The sequence below is a fragment of the Aspergillus multicolor genome (assembly GCF_047715735.1).
Source record: "Aspergillus multicolor strain CBS 133.54 unplaced genomic scaffold BDW74scaffold_2, whole genome shotgun sequence".
NCBI lineage: Eukaryota > Fungi > Ascomycota > Eurotiomycetes > Eurotiales > Aspergillaceae > Aspergillus > Aspergillus multicolor.
In genome coordinates, this window is record NW_027395953.1 from 1,986,888 (window position 1) to 2,003,604 (window position 16,717).

The 16,717-nt window shown below is 51.2% G+C and overlaps 6 protein-coding genes across 6 annotated transcripts; 4 read left to right on the forward strand and 2 right to left on the reverse strand.

Moving 5' to 3' along the window:
* Nucleotides 1-668: 668 nt before the first annotated feature.
* BDW74DRAFT_173765 (uncharacterized protein) lies at nucleotides 669-1,685 on the forward strand (the record flags this gene model as incomplete). Its single annotated transcript, XM_073727868.1, has 1 exon — nucleotides 669-1,685. One exon carries the CDS (start codon nucleotides 669-671, stop codon nucleotides 1,683-1,685), a length of 1,017 nt encoding a protein of 338 aa, XP_073589032.1.
* A 469-nt stretch (nucleotides 1,686-2,154) lies between these two features.
* hsp60 (chaperone ATPase HSP60) lies at nucleotides 2,155-4,700 on the forward strand. The gene is made up of 3 exons (XM_073723106.1): nucleotides 2,155-2,410; nucleotides 2,519-2,660; nucleotides 2,750-4,700. The coding sequence occupies exons 1-3, from the start codon at nucleotides 2,300-2,302 to the stop codon at nucleotides 4,264-4,266; spliced, it is 1,770 nt and encodes a 589-aa protein (XP_073589033.1). The 5' UTR covers nucleotides 2,155-2,299; the 3' UTR covers nucleotides 4,267-4,700.
* Nucleotides 4,701-4,779: 79 nt separating this feature from the next.
* Nucleotides 4,780-8,880, reverse strand: BDW74DRAFT_173767 (uncharacterized protein; the record flags this gene model as incomplete). Its single annotated transcript, XM_073727869.1, has 11 exons — nucleotides 4,780-5,324; nucleotides 5,389-5,492; nucleotides 5,558-5,685; nucleotides 5,739-6,107; nucleotides 6,171-6,794; nucleotides 6,844-6,852; nucleotides 6,909-7,071; nucleotides 7,138-7,344; nucleotides 7,401-8,521; nucleotides 8,577-8,787; nucleotides 8,852-8,880. The coding sequence occupies 11 exons, from the start codon at nucleotides 8,878-8,880 to the stop codon at nucleotides 4,780-4,782; spliced, it is 3,510 nt and encodes a 1,169-aa protein (XP_073589034.1).
* Nucleotides 8,881-9,656: 776 nt separating this feature from the next.
* On the reverse strand, nucleotides 9,657-11,128 carry BDW74DRAFT_165392 (putative mitochondrial carrier protein; the record flags this gene model as incomplete). The annotated part of the gene is made up of 2 exons (XM_073726409.1): nucleotides 9,657-10,804; nucleotides 10,888-11,128. The coding sequence occupies 2 exons, from the start codon at nucleotides 11,126-11,128 to the stop codon at nucleotides 9,657-9,659; spliced, it is 1,389 nt and encodes a 462-aa protein (XP_073589035.1).
* Nucleotides 11,129-11,373: 245 nt separating this feature from the next.
* Nucleotides 11,374-13,515, forward strand: BDW74DRAFT_50724 (putative F-box protein (Pof7)). The gene is made up of 2 exons (XM_073732991.1): nucleotides 11,374-12,006; nucleotides 12,067-13,515. Exons 1-2 carry the CDS (start codon nucleotides 11,608-11,610, stop codon nucleotides 13,279-13,281), a joined length of 1,614 nt encoding a protein of 537 aa, XP_073589036.1. The 5' UTR covers nucleotides 11,374-11,607; the 3' UTR covers nucleotides 13,282-13,515.
* BDW74DRAFT_50725 (putative ATP-dependent RNA helicase (Hrh1)) lies at nucleotides 13,516-16,717 on the forward strand. Its single transcript, XM_073732992.1, has 2 exons — nucleotides 13,516-15,900; nucleotides 15,965-16,717. The coding sequence occupies exons 1-2, from the start codon at nucleotides 13,750-13,752 to the stop codon at nucleotides 16,316-16,318; spliced, it is 2,505 nt and encodes an 834-aa protein (XP_073589037.1). The 5' UTR covers nucleotides 13,516-13,749; the 3' UTR covers nucleotides 16,319-16,717.

A 16,717-nucleotide genomic window follows, 5' to 3' on the forward strand; every position in this document is an offset into this window, starting at 1 on the left:
TTGAGCTGTACCCGTAAAGACGAGTATTAGCTTGCGAGTGCAGCTATCTTGTACAAGTCTATCTAAATACCAAAAAACAACTTACATTGAAAGGCTTCATAACTCAGATTACGGGGTGAGGTCAGTACACTTTGTCTTGTTTGCTTCCTCATCCACCCACCTTTAGATACTCGCCCTCAACTCTACCTCCGTCATCTCTCAGTACCCTTCGTTCCCTTCCTATCTCTTCTTTCCTTTACTTGAACCTAACCTCAGTTTGTTTATTATCCTTCATTTTCTATCTCTCATACAATTGATGCTTCACTCTCATACCTACGTACCTATTAACGCTCACTTCCGCTCAGGTTCTATTCCAATAGCCTTGGCTTGAAATACTCAGCGTTTAGAATCCTCTTTATTACATGTAATCCGCAACTTTCGCCTCAACCCGACTGAAGTATTCCTATCCAAAACATCTCACACATTCCAGCTCTCCGTCATTACATCAACCAAATGAGCAAGCAAAGCCTGGCCAGGCCAAAGAAGCGCACAATTGTGCGCTGGAATGGTACAACAAACTGTCTTCATATAGCTTCAGGTCGCGTCAGAGACAATTTACTGACTATTATCTCATGTTCATAGAGGATTTGGATGAACTCCTTCTTCTGACCATACAGTCAGTATGCAACATGAATTCGGTCAAGATACCGTGGGACGATGTCGCAAAAACCATGGGCCACAAACTCTCAGAGGGCGCCATTGTCCAGCATCTGGCAAAGATCCGAGCCCGTCGCGTTCAAGCAAAGAAAGAGGTCCCTCCTCCTTTAAAAAGAGGCGCATGCGGCAATTACTTAAAGACAGCAAGGACAACGACTACAGCAAGCCACAAGAGTACTCGCGCCTCTTGCAGCTCGGACGAGGAATGGCTGGAGCACGGAGCCTCAGCACAACGCAAGGCTGGCCAAAAGAGGAAGAGAACTCGAGCTCAATGCCGAGAAGAGTCCGATGTGGAGTATATTGATGTCTCCGACGATGACGATGGCGACTCGGACAGAGTAGCAGCTGGGGCATCGTTCCTCGAGTTGCCCAACGACAAACACAAGGAACGACCTCTCTCAGCAACTCCGCAACCCCCAAGCAAGATCGTCACCTACAAGTGTCCTAAGCCCTTTCTTATCAAGTTAGCGAAAAGCACCGTGTCCAGGGCATCCTCACCCCAGAAGCCGAACTGGGCGCCCGAGGTTTATTCAGGGGGACAACTGAAAGTTGAGCCTGGCACGGAGTTATATTCATTCATGGAGGAACCCGTCATGAAGAAGTCAGTCACTGAGAATAATTTGATTCAGATGGAAGAGTCCCTCGCGGAGCCTGGATCATTGGAATCATACTGCGGGTTTCCCAATGCCGCCTTCGGAAACCCAGCGTTCTTCGATAACTTCAATTACAGCTATGACTACACTGCGACAACTCACACTGGTAATCACGCTCCTTCAACGAGATTTGATGAAGCTGCACCCGCGTTTCAAGAAATGGGACAGTTTGATTCCGGTGGCAATGCCATGACCCTACCCCAGGAGCAATGGGCCATTGGTGATGCGCAGATGGATCCGTCCTCAGTCGTCGGTATCATCACAAACTCTTTCCCTGAACATGGCAGCCCCGGATCGCTCCCTGGGGTTCAATTCAGTCACGGTCAAGCGTTATAAGATTGGGCCTGTTTTGGAAAATCTGAGGAGCTGGTATGGTCTGATGGACTGATAACAGGGTAAATCTGTGCGACAGAAGCAGACCAATTTGCCGAAATTTACACTTGACATGCTTTTGCTTTGTTTTCTGGAGCACATTCAGCGTACCCTGATTATTGAGGGTCACATAAGCCTGCGCAATATAGTCAAAAAGTTTAGCGCCTGTGTTTATTGAAAATTCTAAAAAAAGGATGCATCTATCTTTGACGTATAGAGCAATTAAAGCCTTCAAATGAGGAATATACGTAAGAGAACGTCAGGTAGATCGAGACGGTTGATAGATCGTTCCGACAACCCGAGGATTTCCCTCGGATATGTCCAGTATGGAGAAGCCACGTGACCTTCTAGGAGCTTCTGCCGCCAAGAAATCTGGAGATCGAGAAAGGCCTGGAAAATTTTCGAGACTTTGGCTTCATCTCTCACCTTCTTATCCTCCTCTCCTCTTGTTTTTCCATCCTCCTTCTTCTCTGCATCCGTTCTGCTCCGGGAGTTTTGATCGGACAGATTACTTGTGTAGCTTGACCTTCGATTTTGTCTTGTTTTAATTGTCTATTCTCCCTTTCTCCCTAGTCAACATGCAGCGAGCTCTCTCTTCCCGGACCTCGGTCCTCTCTGCTGCTTCCAAGCGCGCCGCTTTCTCCAAGCCCACTGGCCTGAACCTCCAGCAGCAACGGTTTGCCCACAAGGTATGCCAAACTGAACCCAATTGCGATTGCAATTGACGGCCTGCAAGCTCTCGATTGGCCTTCCGCAAGTCCCGGGCCAGCCCCAGAAGGTTGCTAACGAAAGAGTAGGAGCTCAAGTTCGGCGTCGAAGCTCGCGCTCAGCTCCTCAAGGGTGTCGACACACTCGCCAAGGCTGTCACATCTACTCTCGGTCCCAAGGGTCGCAACGTCCTGATCGAGTCTCCCTACGGCTCCCCCAAGATCACCAAGGGTACGTCCGCGCTTTAGTCATCAATTTCATCCCCATTCTCTCACGAAATTGTCTGCCACGAGTTCAAAATTCGGTACTGACATGATTAGATGGTGTGACTGTCGCCAAGGCTGTTCAGCTCCAGGACAAGTTCGAGAACCTCGGTGCTCGTCTACTCCAGGATGTCGCTTCCAAGACCAACGAACTCGCCGGTGACGGTACCACCACCGCTACTGTCCTCGCCCGTGCTATCTTCTCCGAGACCGTCAAGAACGTTGCTGCGGGTTGCAACCCCATGGACCTCCGCCGCGGTATTCAGGCTGCCGTTGAGGCTGCTGTAGACTACCTCCAGCAGAACAAGCGTGACATCACTACCGGGGAGGAAATCGCCCAGGTCGCTACCATCTCCGCTAACGGCGATATCCACGTCGGCAAGCTCATCTCCACCGCCATGGAGCGTGTTGGCAAGGAGGGTGTCATCACCGTCAAGGAGGGCAAGACCCTTGAGGACGAGCTCGAGGTTACTGAGGGTATGCGTTTCGACCGCGGTTACACCTCCCCCTACTTCATCACCGACGCCAAGTCCCAGAAGGTTGAGTTCGAGAAGCCCTTGATCCTCCTCTCCGAGAAGAAGATCTCCGCTGTCCAGGACATCATCCCTGCCCTTGAGGCTTCTACCACTCTCCGCCGCCCTCTGGTTATCATCGCCGAGGACATTGAGGGCGAGGCTCTCGCCGTCTGCATTCTGAACAAGCTCCGTGGTCAGCTCCAGGTTGCTGCCGTCAAGGCTCCCGGTTTCGGCGACAACCGCAAGAGCATCCTCGGTGACCTTGGTGTCCTCACCAACGGTACCGTCTTCTCCGACGAGCTCGACATCAAGCTTGAGAAGCTTACTCCCGACATGCTCGGTTCCACCGGTGCCATCACCATCACCAAGGAAGACACCATCATCCTGAACGGTGAGGGCAGCAAGGACTCTATCGCTCAGCGCTGCGAGCAGATCCGTGGTGTCATGGCTGACCCCACCACCTCCGAGTACGAGAAGGAGAAGCTCCAGGAGCGTCTCGCCAAGCTCTCCGGCGGTGTTGCCGTCATCAAGGTTGGTGGTGCTTCCGAGGTTGAGGTCGGTGAGAAGAAGGACCGTGTTGTTGATGCTCTCAACGCCACCCGCGCTGCCGTCGAGGAGGGTATCCTCCCCGGTGGTGGTACCGCTCTCCTCAAGGCCTCCGCCAACGGTCTTGAGAACGTTAAGCCCGCCAACTTCGACCAGCAACTCGGTGTCAGCATCGTCAAGAGCGCCATCACCCGCCCTGCTCGCACCATTGTCGAGAACGCTGGTCTCGAGGGCAGCGTCATTGTCGGCAAGCTGACCGATGAGTTCTCCAAGGACTTCAACCGTGGTTTCGACAGCTCCAAGGGCGAGTACGTCGACATGATCGCCGCCGGTATCGTCGATCCCCTCAAGGTCGTCCGCACCGCTCTCGTTGACGCCTCCGGTGTCTCCTCCCTCCTCGGTACCACCGAGGTTGCCATCGTTGAGGCTCCCGAGGAGAAGGGCCCCGCTGCCCCTGCTGGCGGCATGGGTGGTATGGGTGGTATGGGCGGCATGGGTGGTGGCATGTTCTAAGCTGCTTAACCTTTCCCGTCGTCTCATATTGTACCCATATCGGTGTTTTTTCATTAGAGGTTTTCTTTCGAGCGTGTCTTTGCATACAATGGGCAGTTATCCCTGATATGTTTTGAGATCTCTATTTCTGTATTATTTCCTTATGTCTTTAATGTGTTACATGTCCTTGTATTACTCATCCTGACTTCTCAACCCTCCTATATCCTATACCTCCTATTGTCTCTACTCACTCTGTTGGTTATCATCTCCACTCTACCTTATTGGCATCAAAAGTCAGGGGAGTCTGTACTATATCCTTTAACAATTCTTACTGTGTCATTTCAACCTCTTTGCGTTGTAAAAAGTCATATTACTACATTATAAATCTTCAAATCGAGGGATTACTACGTCCGGGGAATCCATCACAGGCCATAATCGGTCGTCATTCGAAGAAAGTCATTATCTCGTTATATACATATTCGCACCGCTATGGTATGCCAAAATCCGAAGCATCCTAGTCTCTTTCCATAGCTTCTATGCAATATCCCTCTCCTTCACCATCCCCTCCAACCCGCCCCTCATCCTATCCATATGCACCCCATGCCCATTCCCATACCCATTCCCATTAGCCCCATGCCAATGCCCACCCCCACTCGCCTCAGAAACAAGCACAGACGGCAGCGTCATACCCGCACCATCCGTCCTCCTCCCAACAACACCAGCCAAATTACTAGCAGTCGTCGCACTGCTAGTACTATACCCGCCCTTCTCTTTCTCCGTCTCGTCATCCCGCCTCCAGAAGTCCTCTTCCATGTCGCCCCGATACCGCCAGGAGGCGAGGTATCGGCTGACGCGATCGCTCATGCGCGATGTCTTACCTGTCTTGGTGGTCGATGCGAGCGAGGTCTTGCTGTTCCGGGGTGATTTGTAGTTGCCGTGGAAGAGGGTAGAGAGCGGGCGGAAGATTAGATCCTTGCAGAGGCCGAAGAGGATCTTTTGAAATTTGAGGAGCGTGTCACGGAGGCGCTCGCTGAAGGCTATTAGGAGGGCGGAGACGATTACGGCTATGGAGGTTGGGCCTATAGATAGTTTTATTAGGATCAACGGAGGAAGTGGGGAGGAATGGAAGGGAGAAGGGCGTACCGGAAATAGTGAGCATAGTTCGTAAGGTGAGGTTCGTCGGCTCGCCGCTCCATTCTCGGGCATTGATGCCGAAGAGGGAGGTGAAGAAGGAGAGTGGTAGGAAGCTGCACATGAAAGTAACCACGATTAGAAATAGTACATGGGATAAGGGCGTTTGGGCGCGACTTACATGACCGTGAAGATGGTGAAGACCATGACGGCGCGCGATTGACTCTGCGTCACTTCTGCCTCCCATCTAGCTAGCTTTGCTTCGTCGACGTTGGCTTGTTTCTGCTTCACGTCGAGAAGGTTTTCCACCTAGATGGCGTTAGTTATGACAAAACAGGTAGTGTGAGTAGTGTAGTACATACAGCTTTCTGGGCTACAATAGCATTCTCCCTCATCTCCGAGATATGAGTATGATATTCATCCAACTTCTTGAGAGAGCCAGCAGTGAAGCTCTTGCCATACCCTCTATGTTCGAAGTACTTGGACATATCGTTGATGGTGGTAGTTTGCTGTTCGAGCAGTTTCATGACCGTCCCCAGCTCATCCACTATATCCCTCAACTCCAGCATTGAAGAGAGATCGTTTCGGTTTTGGAGTGCTAATTCACGGTCTCGCTCCTCACGTTCCTCTGCAGTCATGATCCGTCCTTCAGGTGTTTTATTATATTCCGCTGGCCTAGTAACGAAGCCTCTATTGCGAAATTGCTTGAAAGATTTGGTTGTCAGTTCGGTCTGTTGAGTTTGGTTAGCTTGTTGTATCTGGATTGATTATGGCGTTGTGAGCTAGCTACGTACCAGGATACTGATTGACTCTTCAAAGATGCGCAAGATCTGGAGATCACTATGCAAGGTGCTGCTGAGAAGAACCGTAACAGCATGCTGTACAATCAGAGCTGCGAGGTCACCAGCCGTTTCGAAACGGCTTGCAAGGTCGCCGTTGAGCTCGTTGTAGATACTGTTGAACAGATTCGTCTGCTCGTAGAACTTCCCTTCGACGGTAGTAGGCTCCTGCTTAGGGAAGAACGTAACGACCGTGTTCCGATCCACGACCCAGAGCCAGAGCTGGTCAACCATAAGCACCTTGCCATCCACGAACACGGGGCTTTGAGGATCCAGTCCCTCGCTCAGTGGAATCGAATCTCCGAGCTCATCATTAAGGTTAATGACTTTTCTCGTCCGCTTCCAGAGCATCTGATCGTCGTCTCGTGCCACGGTGGAACGCAAATTGGGATATCCAAACTGGTCCAACGTCCGGCGGATGTGGATTGGGGGTTCGTTGCCTAGGTATTTCCATATCAGTTTCGACTCTAGGCTAGATCGTGATATATCATCTGGAACAGGGCGGGATCTTCCTTGTCTTAGTCGATCTTCGATTACTCTTCGGCGCTGTAGGAGGTTCCAGTATGTGTCCCAGTGGAGCTGTTATCGTTAGCAGATTGTCCGGGTAGAGAACGACATGAATACATACGTATGGTAGCTATAGAACCTCGTTAGCCGTTGATTACAAAATCCGAAGTATGTCTGAAAACTTACATAGAGCGCTAATTGAGGATCATGAGGCTCTGAGTCTTTTATTGGTGGGGAATCCATCTTAAAATGAATACAATCCGGGCGTACATATCGCGCATGTGGCTCCAAATGACGAGCTGTTATGAAATTCGAGAACCAGTTCTCATTGTTCACAAGCTTCCTAAACCTATAAGAGTAGTAGCATGTTAGTGAATTTGAAACTGGCCAAATTTAAAAGGCCGATAGCACCTACAAATCTTGCTTCGTTTTGCCCTTGGCTACCTTTGACAGGACATGTGGCACCCAATCAGTATGGGTGTATGGGACGTGGACCCAGATCATTCTCTCCGTCCCTGGCTCGGGTCTATCAAATCTGGGTGCCAATCGAGGTCGTTCCTCCGGTGTACGTTCCCTGAAAGGAACGTTCAGGAACTCTCGATATCTTGAGGAGAGACTAGTTCTATACAACCATTCTTATAAGTCAAAGATTTTGCCATGGTCACGGATAGCACTAACAAGAGATTTCTTTGGCCAGGGGTAATCGTGCCTAGATTTTCCGCCGTCTCAGGTTCGTCTTCGCCCGCCTCTCCTTCACCAAACTCATCATGAGAAAGGCGCCTCTGGGACGCTGAGCCTTCGGACTGGACATCAAAATATCCTTCCGGGGTTGGCTCGGTGACGTGGATTCGGGGCGAAGGCTGCTGGGAAGGATGCTCGGCGAGAAAACTTCTACTTCTTTTGACTGAAGGCCGCGATGGAACAACCTCAAGGGGGATGATGTCCGGCTCCCGTAGACGAGCGTCGATACGCGACGGGTCCGCATGAGCGCTTGTCGGCCTGCTACCAAATTCACTTGTATCGGAATCTAATGTTCCCGACGATAGTCTGCTTGAGTGCTTGAGACGCTCTTCTAGACATTTTGTTGGCCCAGAGTCCAGGAATTGCTCGAGTGGCACTTTTGTAGACCACATTTGCAAAGGGGAGTCCCGGCTGACGCCTCTTGCCGTGTCTTCGTAGAAGCCATTCACGTGGACCATTACCTCCTGCTCCACTTGAAGCGGCACATCAGACAATATAGATAGTTCAAGTGCCGTAGCTATGCTTGACTGGAGGCTCTTGATGAAATCCATCCTCGCAGTAGCTTCCTGGCCTTTGAACGACGATGTTCCGGCATGGTCAGTGGCTAGAGGCAGTTCACTCTCATGCTCGAACCCCAATAGTCCGGATCGGATGGATGTGATAGGAACGTGCATATCGATCGTGCTTCCAGTCTCGGTATCAGTTATCGTGAAGACAGAGTCGACTGTCTCCAGAAAAGTCCATATCTTCATATCCGCAGAAATGCTTCTGAACTGGCTCCCAAGACGCTTCAACTGCTCATGCCGTGGCCTGAAGATGTCGCGTAATTCGGGGGGTATGGCATGTTTGAGGCGTAGTAGATGATGGATTGGTTTACCGAACTCGGGTGCTGAAAGGTAACTCGAGCCATAGTGAGGGGTTCCGAAAAATGCAATCCCGTAACAGCAGGAGAATATAGAGTCTAGAGGTGAGCGCGAGCGGCTGGCTTGGACGAGCGCCGTTGTGGCTACGACTCCGCCAGTGCTGTGGCACAGGAAGAAGATGGGTCGCCTGTGATTCTATACGAATTCAACATTATTAACCAAACAACACTTTCTGAGATGGGGTACGAACCGAAGACTTCCTCGCTTCCTGTAGTTGATTTATTAGCCTAGTGGCTAAGGTATCGAGCGTGTCTTCCGCGTCTAATTGCCCATGGTCGATGAGCAAAACCCGCGCATTCGGGATGAACCTGGGCAGTTCTGCCGTCAACCAAGGCGATCCGGCGTCATCTGTAGCCCACGCCCTCTCTGGATCTGCACCTATGGCTGGGATGGCAACAATGCTGCGAAGACTTAGCTTGCTGCGCGAGAACAGAGAACAGACGAAGGGGTAAGGTGGTCACTTACTCCAAGTTTGTGATCGTATCGCTCGCCATACCTGCAGGGAAACAGCTCTGTCCAAAAAGACGCGAAAGAAGAACCTTCGTAACAGGTCCACCTAGCTGCCTATTATAAACGAGCCCTGATGGAGTGAAAGAAAGTCATCGCCGGGCGTCATATGACACATTGTTTGAGTCAATACGACGGCAGATGACTTTCGCGTCTGAATGATCAGTGAAGGCTGTGTCAGCATCGCAAAGGTTGGCATTTCAGCCTCCCGAGATTCAGGAGGGGAAGGGCGAGAGAGCCTTGAATCCTTATGATCAAAGCGAAGAGATCGTCTCGAGCTAAAGGTGGCCCCGCGCGCGATGGCGGGAGCTCGTCCAGTGACGCGCATCCGAACGACCGGGGTAGGTAAGGCTGAGCCGTTGCTATGTATAATATTGTGCACCGCGGACAGGGAAGGGAAATGTTTCTTTTTCGCAGTTGGATTGTGGTGGAATAATACAAGGCTGAGGTATGTACTGTACAGATATGCCGATGCAAAACTTTAGAACAAAAGCACCTCCCCTCTATCTCCTGAGACATATGAAGAAACAAAACAGCTCTATGTTCCATATCGAATGTGGTATCATCAGAAAAACCTTTGCGCTCAACAAGCGAACCGGCAAGTTGGCTAGATGCTGGGATTGTAATAATAGCGGAGATCAATCGCATGAGTAGAGATCGCTCAAAAGTCGAATAATAGGATGTGACAATAGATCTGCGAAATGCAGTTTTGAAGAGAAAGGGTCGGAATCGGTGCCAAGATTAAAATGAATCGAACTGTCCCTTAGTCCTTGCCATCTGACGAAGGCTGGCGTCGCTCGTTGACGTCTCGGGCAAACTTCTTGCCCACCTCATATGTTGAGATCATGATAGCGCACGCTGGGGCCACCTTGAGACAACGGGCCACCCAGCCTCGGAAGAGACCTGCTGCGCCTTCTTCACGGAAGATGTGCATAAGAAACTTGGGTAATGAAAGCTGCTCCGGTCGAAGGGCCCCCTTAGCGACATTGCTGCCAACAGCACTTGACGCATCATCCCCCATATGACGAAACACCTGCTGGCGAGTTTTCCCAACATCAAATGGCGTCGTCACAAACGCAGCCAATGCACCCGACACTGACCCAGCGACGAAGCTATCCAAAAATGTGTTTCCTTCTATCTCGGAGGTCCCCAACTGCGTTGATGATGAAACGCTCTTGGGCAAGTTAAGCCCGTGTGCCTTCTTGCGCATCTCAATTATGGACTTCTTCACCTCCTCGTACCCCCACCAGTAAAGTCCAGAGAAGGGTACATCGCGCCACATGGTAAGAGTGAATCCTCGCCACAGGGAGCCATAACCTTTAGCTTTGGTCATCTGATGCAAACCCTCGAGCGTTGCTTTGAAATGCCCTGCGCCGGTACCGGGTGTCGCCTGCAAGCGCGTCCGGAACATCTCAATTGGGCTTATAACCGTGGCTGCGGCTACTCGCGCAACTGCGCCTGCAATGAACGGTATGTATGCGCTAGGGATAACGCGTTTGATCGGACTCCTTTCATCGGTGCGCAACCAATCGTACCCAGCAAAGTAGATGACGTTTCCAGGTATCCCCATCATCAGCGTAGGGCTCAGCCCACGCCACAATGTCAATACGCCCTCATTGCGTGCAATCTTCCGTAGACCATCCAATGTAGATGTAAACGTCCTGCGCTGGGTCTCTTCCACCGCGCACTCCGCAACTGACTGGGAAGTGGGCCCCAGAGTGTTGCCACTAGGTCCGACCATACATATTTGCGAGTTCTGCCCTCCCCAAAACACTTCACGACAGCAAGCAGTGACTCCGAGATTAGGTGGCGCGTTTTTTAGTGTGGCTGTGGTGTGTGACGTAAACGGAGAGGTGTTTTTGATAGGGGACTGAGATTGTAATCGAACGCGAACGACGTCTAGAGGAGTCACTGAGAAACGATTAGCTCATTCTCGTGGGAGACCTGAGGGAATCCTTCGATTCTGACGTTCAAAAGCGCTGGTAAATACGTACCTAGGAGTCCGGTGAGGACGCTGCCACAGGTCGCAGAGACCATTTTTTGAGTGATAGAGGCCTCGCCTACCGGGCTAGCCTCTACTGTAGAAGCCGACCCTGTCCAAGAAGTAGCCGCCATGACTGTATCTTCTGCAACCCAATTCCATGTCTCTGCCGAGTGGCTTTGGTAATCACTGCTGGTCAAATCGTTGGAGCGATATCGGTCCCAGGAAGTACCTTGAGTGCCCGGAGCGGACATTCATTCAACGGCGCAGTCAGATTCGCTGTCTGTCAAAAAAAAAAAAAAAAAAAAGATGAAAGGAATGTGTTTGCTATTGACTCATCAAGCGCGTCAAGTATTCGAGAAGGTAGGAGGACGATCAGTGACTCAGAAACGTAGCGATGATGCTGCAAGAAAAAGAATGCTCCGGCCCGGTCGGTGGCGGTCGGATTTCAAGATTGCCGGAGATAAGCATTCGACCTTCATACTTATCGACTGCTACTCCTACACCCACGCTCTATCCCCCTCATGCCTGCGAGTTGATCGCTTTACTCGCAGTCACTGAAGTTGCAATGGCTCTCTTAATTTTAATCTAACCATTATTGCTTTCTCTCATTGTCCTGCTCTTCGATTCTTTTGCTCCCAGTTCTCGTCCTTGCCCCACTGAAGCTCGCTTATCAATCGGTGGACCTGTCTCTACTAGTCTACCTGCCAGATCCTCTATCGATAAAACAACGATGGCGGACAACGCGGAGCTCGAGTCCTTTCGACGCCAGTGGCGTGAAGAAGTCTCGCGGAAAACCCAGCCCAACAACGCGCCTGGACCATCGCGGTCGACGCCCGGCAGAGCTGCCGCTGCTCAACCCCGACACTTTCCGCCTACCCGCCATGAAGTATTCGCGCGCAAGGAAGAGGAAGATGAGGAAGGACCGGCACCATATAGCCAGAATGATATAACGCAACAACTTGATCGGCTATCGCTACGGAAGCCGGAAGAAGAAGACGCTTTCCACCTACACTCGCGAAAGCCCCGGGCAGAGCCTACCTCGGCTCTGGAGCATTTTGAGCGAGCGGTCGAGAGAGAGGCAGAAGGCAACTTGGGAGACAGTTTACAACATTACCGCAAGGCATACCGAGTGAGTGGGATAATCCCTATGTCATATGTTCCGGAAGTGCAGTCTTGCTGACGTTTCCAGCTTGATGCTGCTGTCGATAAGGAGTACCGGAACAAGCACTTTGCGGGCGCATGGAAGAAAACACCACAGCCAGCTGTACCCAGCGAACCCGCCAAAGTAGCACCGGTTGAGCAAGCGCCAGTCGTGCCGACCCCGGAGCTTATTGACTCTTTTGCCAGCGCCTCCATCCTATCCGCGGACCCGCTCTTCGAAGGCGACCCCCGTCCTCCATGTCCCATTGCGCATGTTCCCTCCGAAGTCATAGTCGAGATCCTTAGCCATGTTGCCTTGGCAGATCCAGCCGCTTTTGCCCGGATGACACTGGTGTGCAAACGTTTCGCGTATCATTTCGCTCGTGAACAGCATATCTGGAAACGTATCTGCCAAGGTGCTAAATTTGGCTTCGAATCAATGCACTATTCTTTTGCATGCGACATCCACGGCAATCCCGAATACACGCTGGAGCCTCAGCGCCGATATACTCCGTTTCCTACAGATATCCCAGTTCAGCTTCCAGCTCCGCTATCTTCATGGAGCGAGGTGTTTCACACCTACCCTCGCATTCGTTTTACCGGAATCTATATTAGTACGGTAAATTATACACGGGCCGGTGCGGCATCAGCATATTCGAATATCTCTTGGAACAGCCCGATCCACATAGTGACATATTACCGCTACATCCGTTTCTATCCAGACGGGACTGTTATCTACATACTCTCGACTGTGGAGCCGGTCGATGTAGTCCCCCATATTAGCAAAGCAAACGTTACAGCGGCGCGGGCGACAACTCGCAAGCAGAACCCACGAAGCGCCGCCGATGTGGGAAGCGGAACTCAAGAACCCGTCCCTCCTGTTGCCATGGAGGCGCTGAAGCGCGCTCAATGGGGCCGTTGGCGTCTTTCTAAGCCAGTATCCCCTACAGATCCGCCCGAGGAGGTTGATAACTCATTTCCAAATAAGGATGGACCCACTGCTACGCCGGACCCAAGAGACCTTGTGGTCGAAACCGAGGGCGTAGGAGCCAAATATGTTTATGTCCTTCATCTAGCTCTTCGCTCGAGTACTGCGCGACCTACCAATGCGAACTCTTCACATCCGAATCCGTCAAGGAACACGAAGTTAGTATGGAAGGGATACTGGAGCTACGATAAACTCACTGACGACTGGGCTGAGTTCGGCCTCAAGAACGATCGCGCATTTGTCTTCCGCCGTGTTAGAGGCTGGGGCTTGAACTAATGATTTCACGATTATATTTCAACATCATGCCGCTATCTCAGACATGAACTTATAGAGGTGCTAATATACGAAGAAACATATATATATCGGTCTAGCATTTCGAATACCCGGTTTTGGCTTGGATCAAGAACTATACAAGGTCATCAACGAAAAGTGTCTGTTAAATTAAATAGAATGAAAATCCAAATATCACGTAAAAGCACAATAATAGATTAAAGTAAATGCTTAGTCGAAAATAGAGACGTAAGACCATAAAGATGAGCCGCAGACACCGGGGTAGAAAAAGAGTGCCAAGATAGGCTTATCGATAAGATATGTACGTCCACCCAAAATTTTCCTGGGGCAGCAGATCCATCAACGTCACAATCAACAATAGAACTATCGCGCAAGGAATCAGTCGCTCGTGTCGAATTCTCACCTATACGCTTAAAAACTAAACCATCACTAATTCACCCCCACGAACTTGCCATGCCCGAGCGGGTCCGCACCATCTTCGCCGACGAAGACGCGGCACCTGTCGTACAAGAGGAGGTGAAACCATTGAAGCCGATGAAAACGCCGAAACCAGAGTCCGGGGAGAAGACAAGCAAGGTCAAACAAGATACTTTGCGGAAGAACAAGAAAAGAAAACGCGACGAGCGCACAGATAACTCTCGCCCTCCCAGATCGAAGAAGTCGAACGAGTCCGAGACCAAACCCGAGTCGCAAACCGCCAAAACCGAGCAGAATGGGACTGGAAAGGGAGAAAAGGCCGCGAAGAGCATAGGGGCTCCAGTCTACAAGAATCTAGTCCTACAAAAGCAAAACCGACCCGATAAGTCTAAGCACAAGACCAAGAAACATGACCGGCCAATCCGAGACTCAAACGGAGGACGATTCGCAGGGCTCAAGAAAAAGGCTGCGGAACTCTACGAGATCCGCAAGAACCTACCTATCTTCGCGCACGGCGACGAGATCCGACAGAACCTCCGACAGAACGACGTTATGCTGCTGATTGGTGAAACCGGTAGCGGAAAGAGTACGCAGATCCCGCAGTTCCTTGTTGACGAGACGTGGTGTCAGCCGACGAAGACCAAGATTGTGCAGGAGGATGGGTCTGAAAAGGAAGTCACGGTTGGAGGGTGTATTGCTATCACGCAGCCGAGACGTGTTGCTGCAATTTCGCTGGCACGCCGTGTTGCGGAGGAGATGGGGACACCGTTGGGAAATTCGTCGCCTGCGAGTCAGGTTGGTTACTCGGTGCGATTTGACACCTCTGTTGCGCCGGGGACGAGGATAAAGTTTTTGACGGAGGGAATGCTACTGCAGGAGATGCTGCATGACCCGTGGTTGACGAAGTATAGCGCTATTGTTGTTGATGAGGTGCACGAGCGCGGTGTTAATGTTGATCTTGTTATGGGTTTCTTGAGAAATCTGGTATCTGGGAAGAAGGAGGGGAGGGGAGGTGTCCCGCTTAAGGCGGTTGTCATGAGTGCTACGGCTGATATGGAGAGCTTACAAGAGTTCTTTGTGGAGGGATTCAAAGGGCGTCAGGGTCCGAAAGATGCTGAGAAGGAAGAGAAAGATGGCATTGCGGTGTGCCATATCAAGGGTCGCCAGTTCCCGGTCAAGACGATATACTCGCCGGAACCTGTGCATGACTTTGTTGATGCGGCGCTCAAGGTCATCTTTCAGATACATTACAAGGAACCTATCCCCGGTGATATCCTGGTATTCCTGACAGGTCAGGAGACGGTTGAAGCGTTGGAGAATTTGGTCAACGAGTATGCCACAGGAATGGATCCATCATTGCCAAAGATTCAAGTCCTTCCGCTTTTCGCAGCCCTTCCACAGGTAGCTCAGCAGCGAGTCTTTGCTCCTGCGCCGCCACGCACACGCAAAATCATTCTGGCTACAAACATCGCTGAAACTTCCGTTACAGTATCGGGTGTACGATTCGTTGTGGATTGTGGAAAGGCGAAGATCAAGCAGTTCCGGACCCGGTTAGGCTTAGATTCGCTGCTTGTCAAACCCATCTCGAAGTCTGCTGCTATTCAGCGTAAGGGTCGTGCAGGACGAGAGGCAGCTGGAAAGTGCTACCGACTGTATACAGAAAAAGATTATCTGGAGCTGGATGAGGTGAATGCGCCAGAAATTTTGCGATGCGATCTCAGTCAAGCTTTACTCAACATGAAGGCTCGCGGGGTAGACAATGTCGTCGAGTTCCCATTCCTGACACGGCCTCCACTGGAAGCTCTACAAAAAGCGCTTCTTCAGTTGCTCAGTATTGAAGCACTCGATGAGACGGGAAACATCAGTGCAATTGGGTCGCACATCGCTAAGCTCCCACTTACCCCGACATTAGGACGAGTGTTGCTCGCTGCGTCCGAGTTTGGACCGGATTGTCTGATTGATGTGATTGATATTATATCTTGTCTGAGCGTGGAAAACATATTCCTGAATACGACATCGGAAGAGAAGAAGGAGGCCGCCGAGACAGCTCGGCGAGATCTATACCGACGTGAAGGCGACCACCTTACGATGCTGGCAACGGTACGGGCTTACGCATCAGAGAATACCGATCGGAAAGCATGGGCTGAACGGCATCTGGTCTCACATCGGGCGATGCAGTCCGTTATGGTAAGTTCTCTGTTTACCTTAATAGCCTTAAGCTGGGCGCACGGCTAATATTCGGGATTTGCAGGATGTGCGCAAGCAACTGACAACCCAATGCCGACAAGCCAAGCTGCTTCCGAATTCCACCGAGTCACAGGGCTCAGACTCATCCACATCTATTCGGGAACCGTCGCCCGTGTTCATATTGAAGAGCTTCTTGCGGGGGTTCTCTACGAACACCGCTCGTCTTGTGCCGGACGGTAGCTACCGTACTGTAGTGGGGAACCAGACAGTGGCGATCCACCCTTCCAGTGTCCTCTTCGGGAAGAAAGTGGAGGCGATCCTGTACAATGAGTTTGTGTTCACGAACCGCAGTTATGCGCGAGGGGTGAGTGCAGTGCAGATGGACTGGGTGGGAGAGGCTCTAGCGAGGGAGGAGTAGGTGAACAGGCATATGGCGTTATCTCGCATTCGCATCATGATTAGCAAGCGACACACCATAGACTATTGATAATGTATAGATTCAAGAGCTCAAGCCTCGACCTTGAAATTGACACTTGGCGTCTGATATCGACATGACGTTTCGCGTTTGCATAGGCCAGCTGGGCGCTGTTTCAGTCTCCAGGCCGAACATCGGAGGAACTGCAGCAGCAGCAGGAGAAGAAAGCCTATTCCTCCCTGCAGCGGAAACAGCTCCTGGCACTGGCAGCAACTCGAAACCCGGTGTTCCACGGTGGAACTGCAGTCGAGGACCCAGAGTATCTATCGCCCCTCTTGCGGTCTGTATGACATGTCGAGAAAGTGGGATGATCAGGATACGCAGTGTATGGATGGATAATAA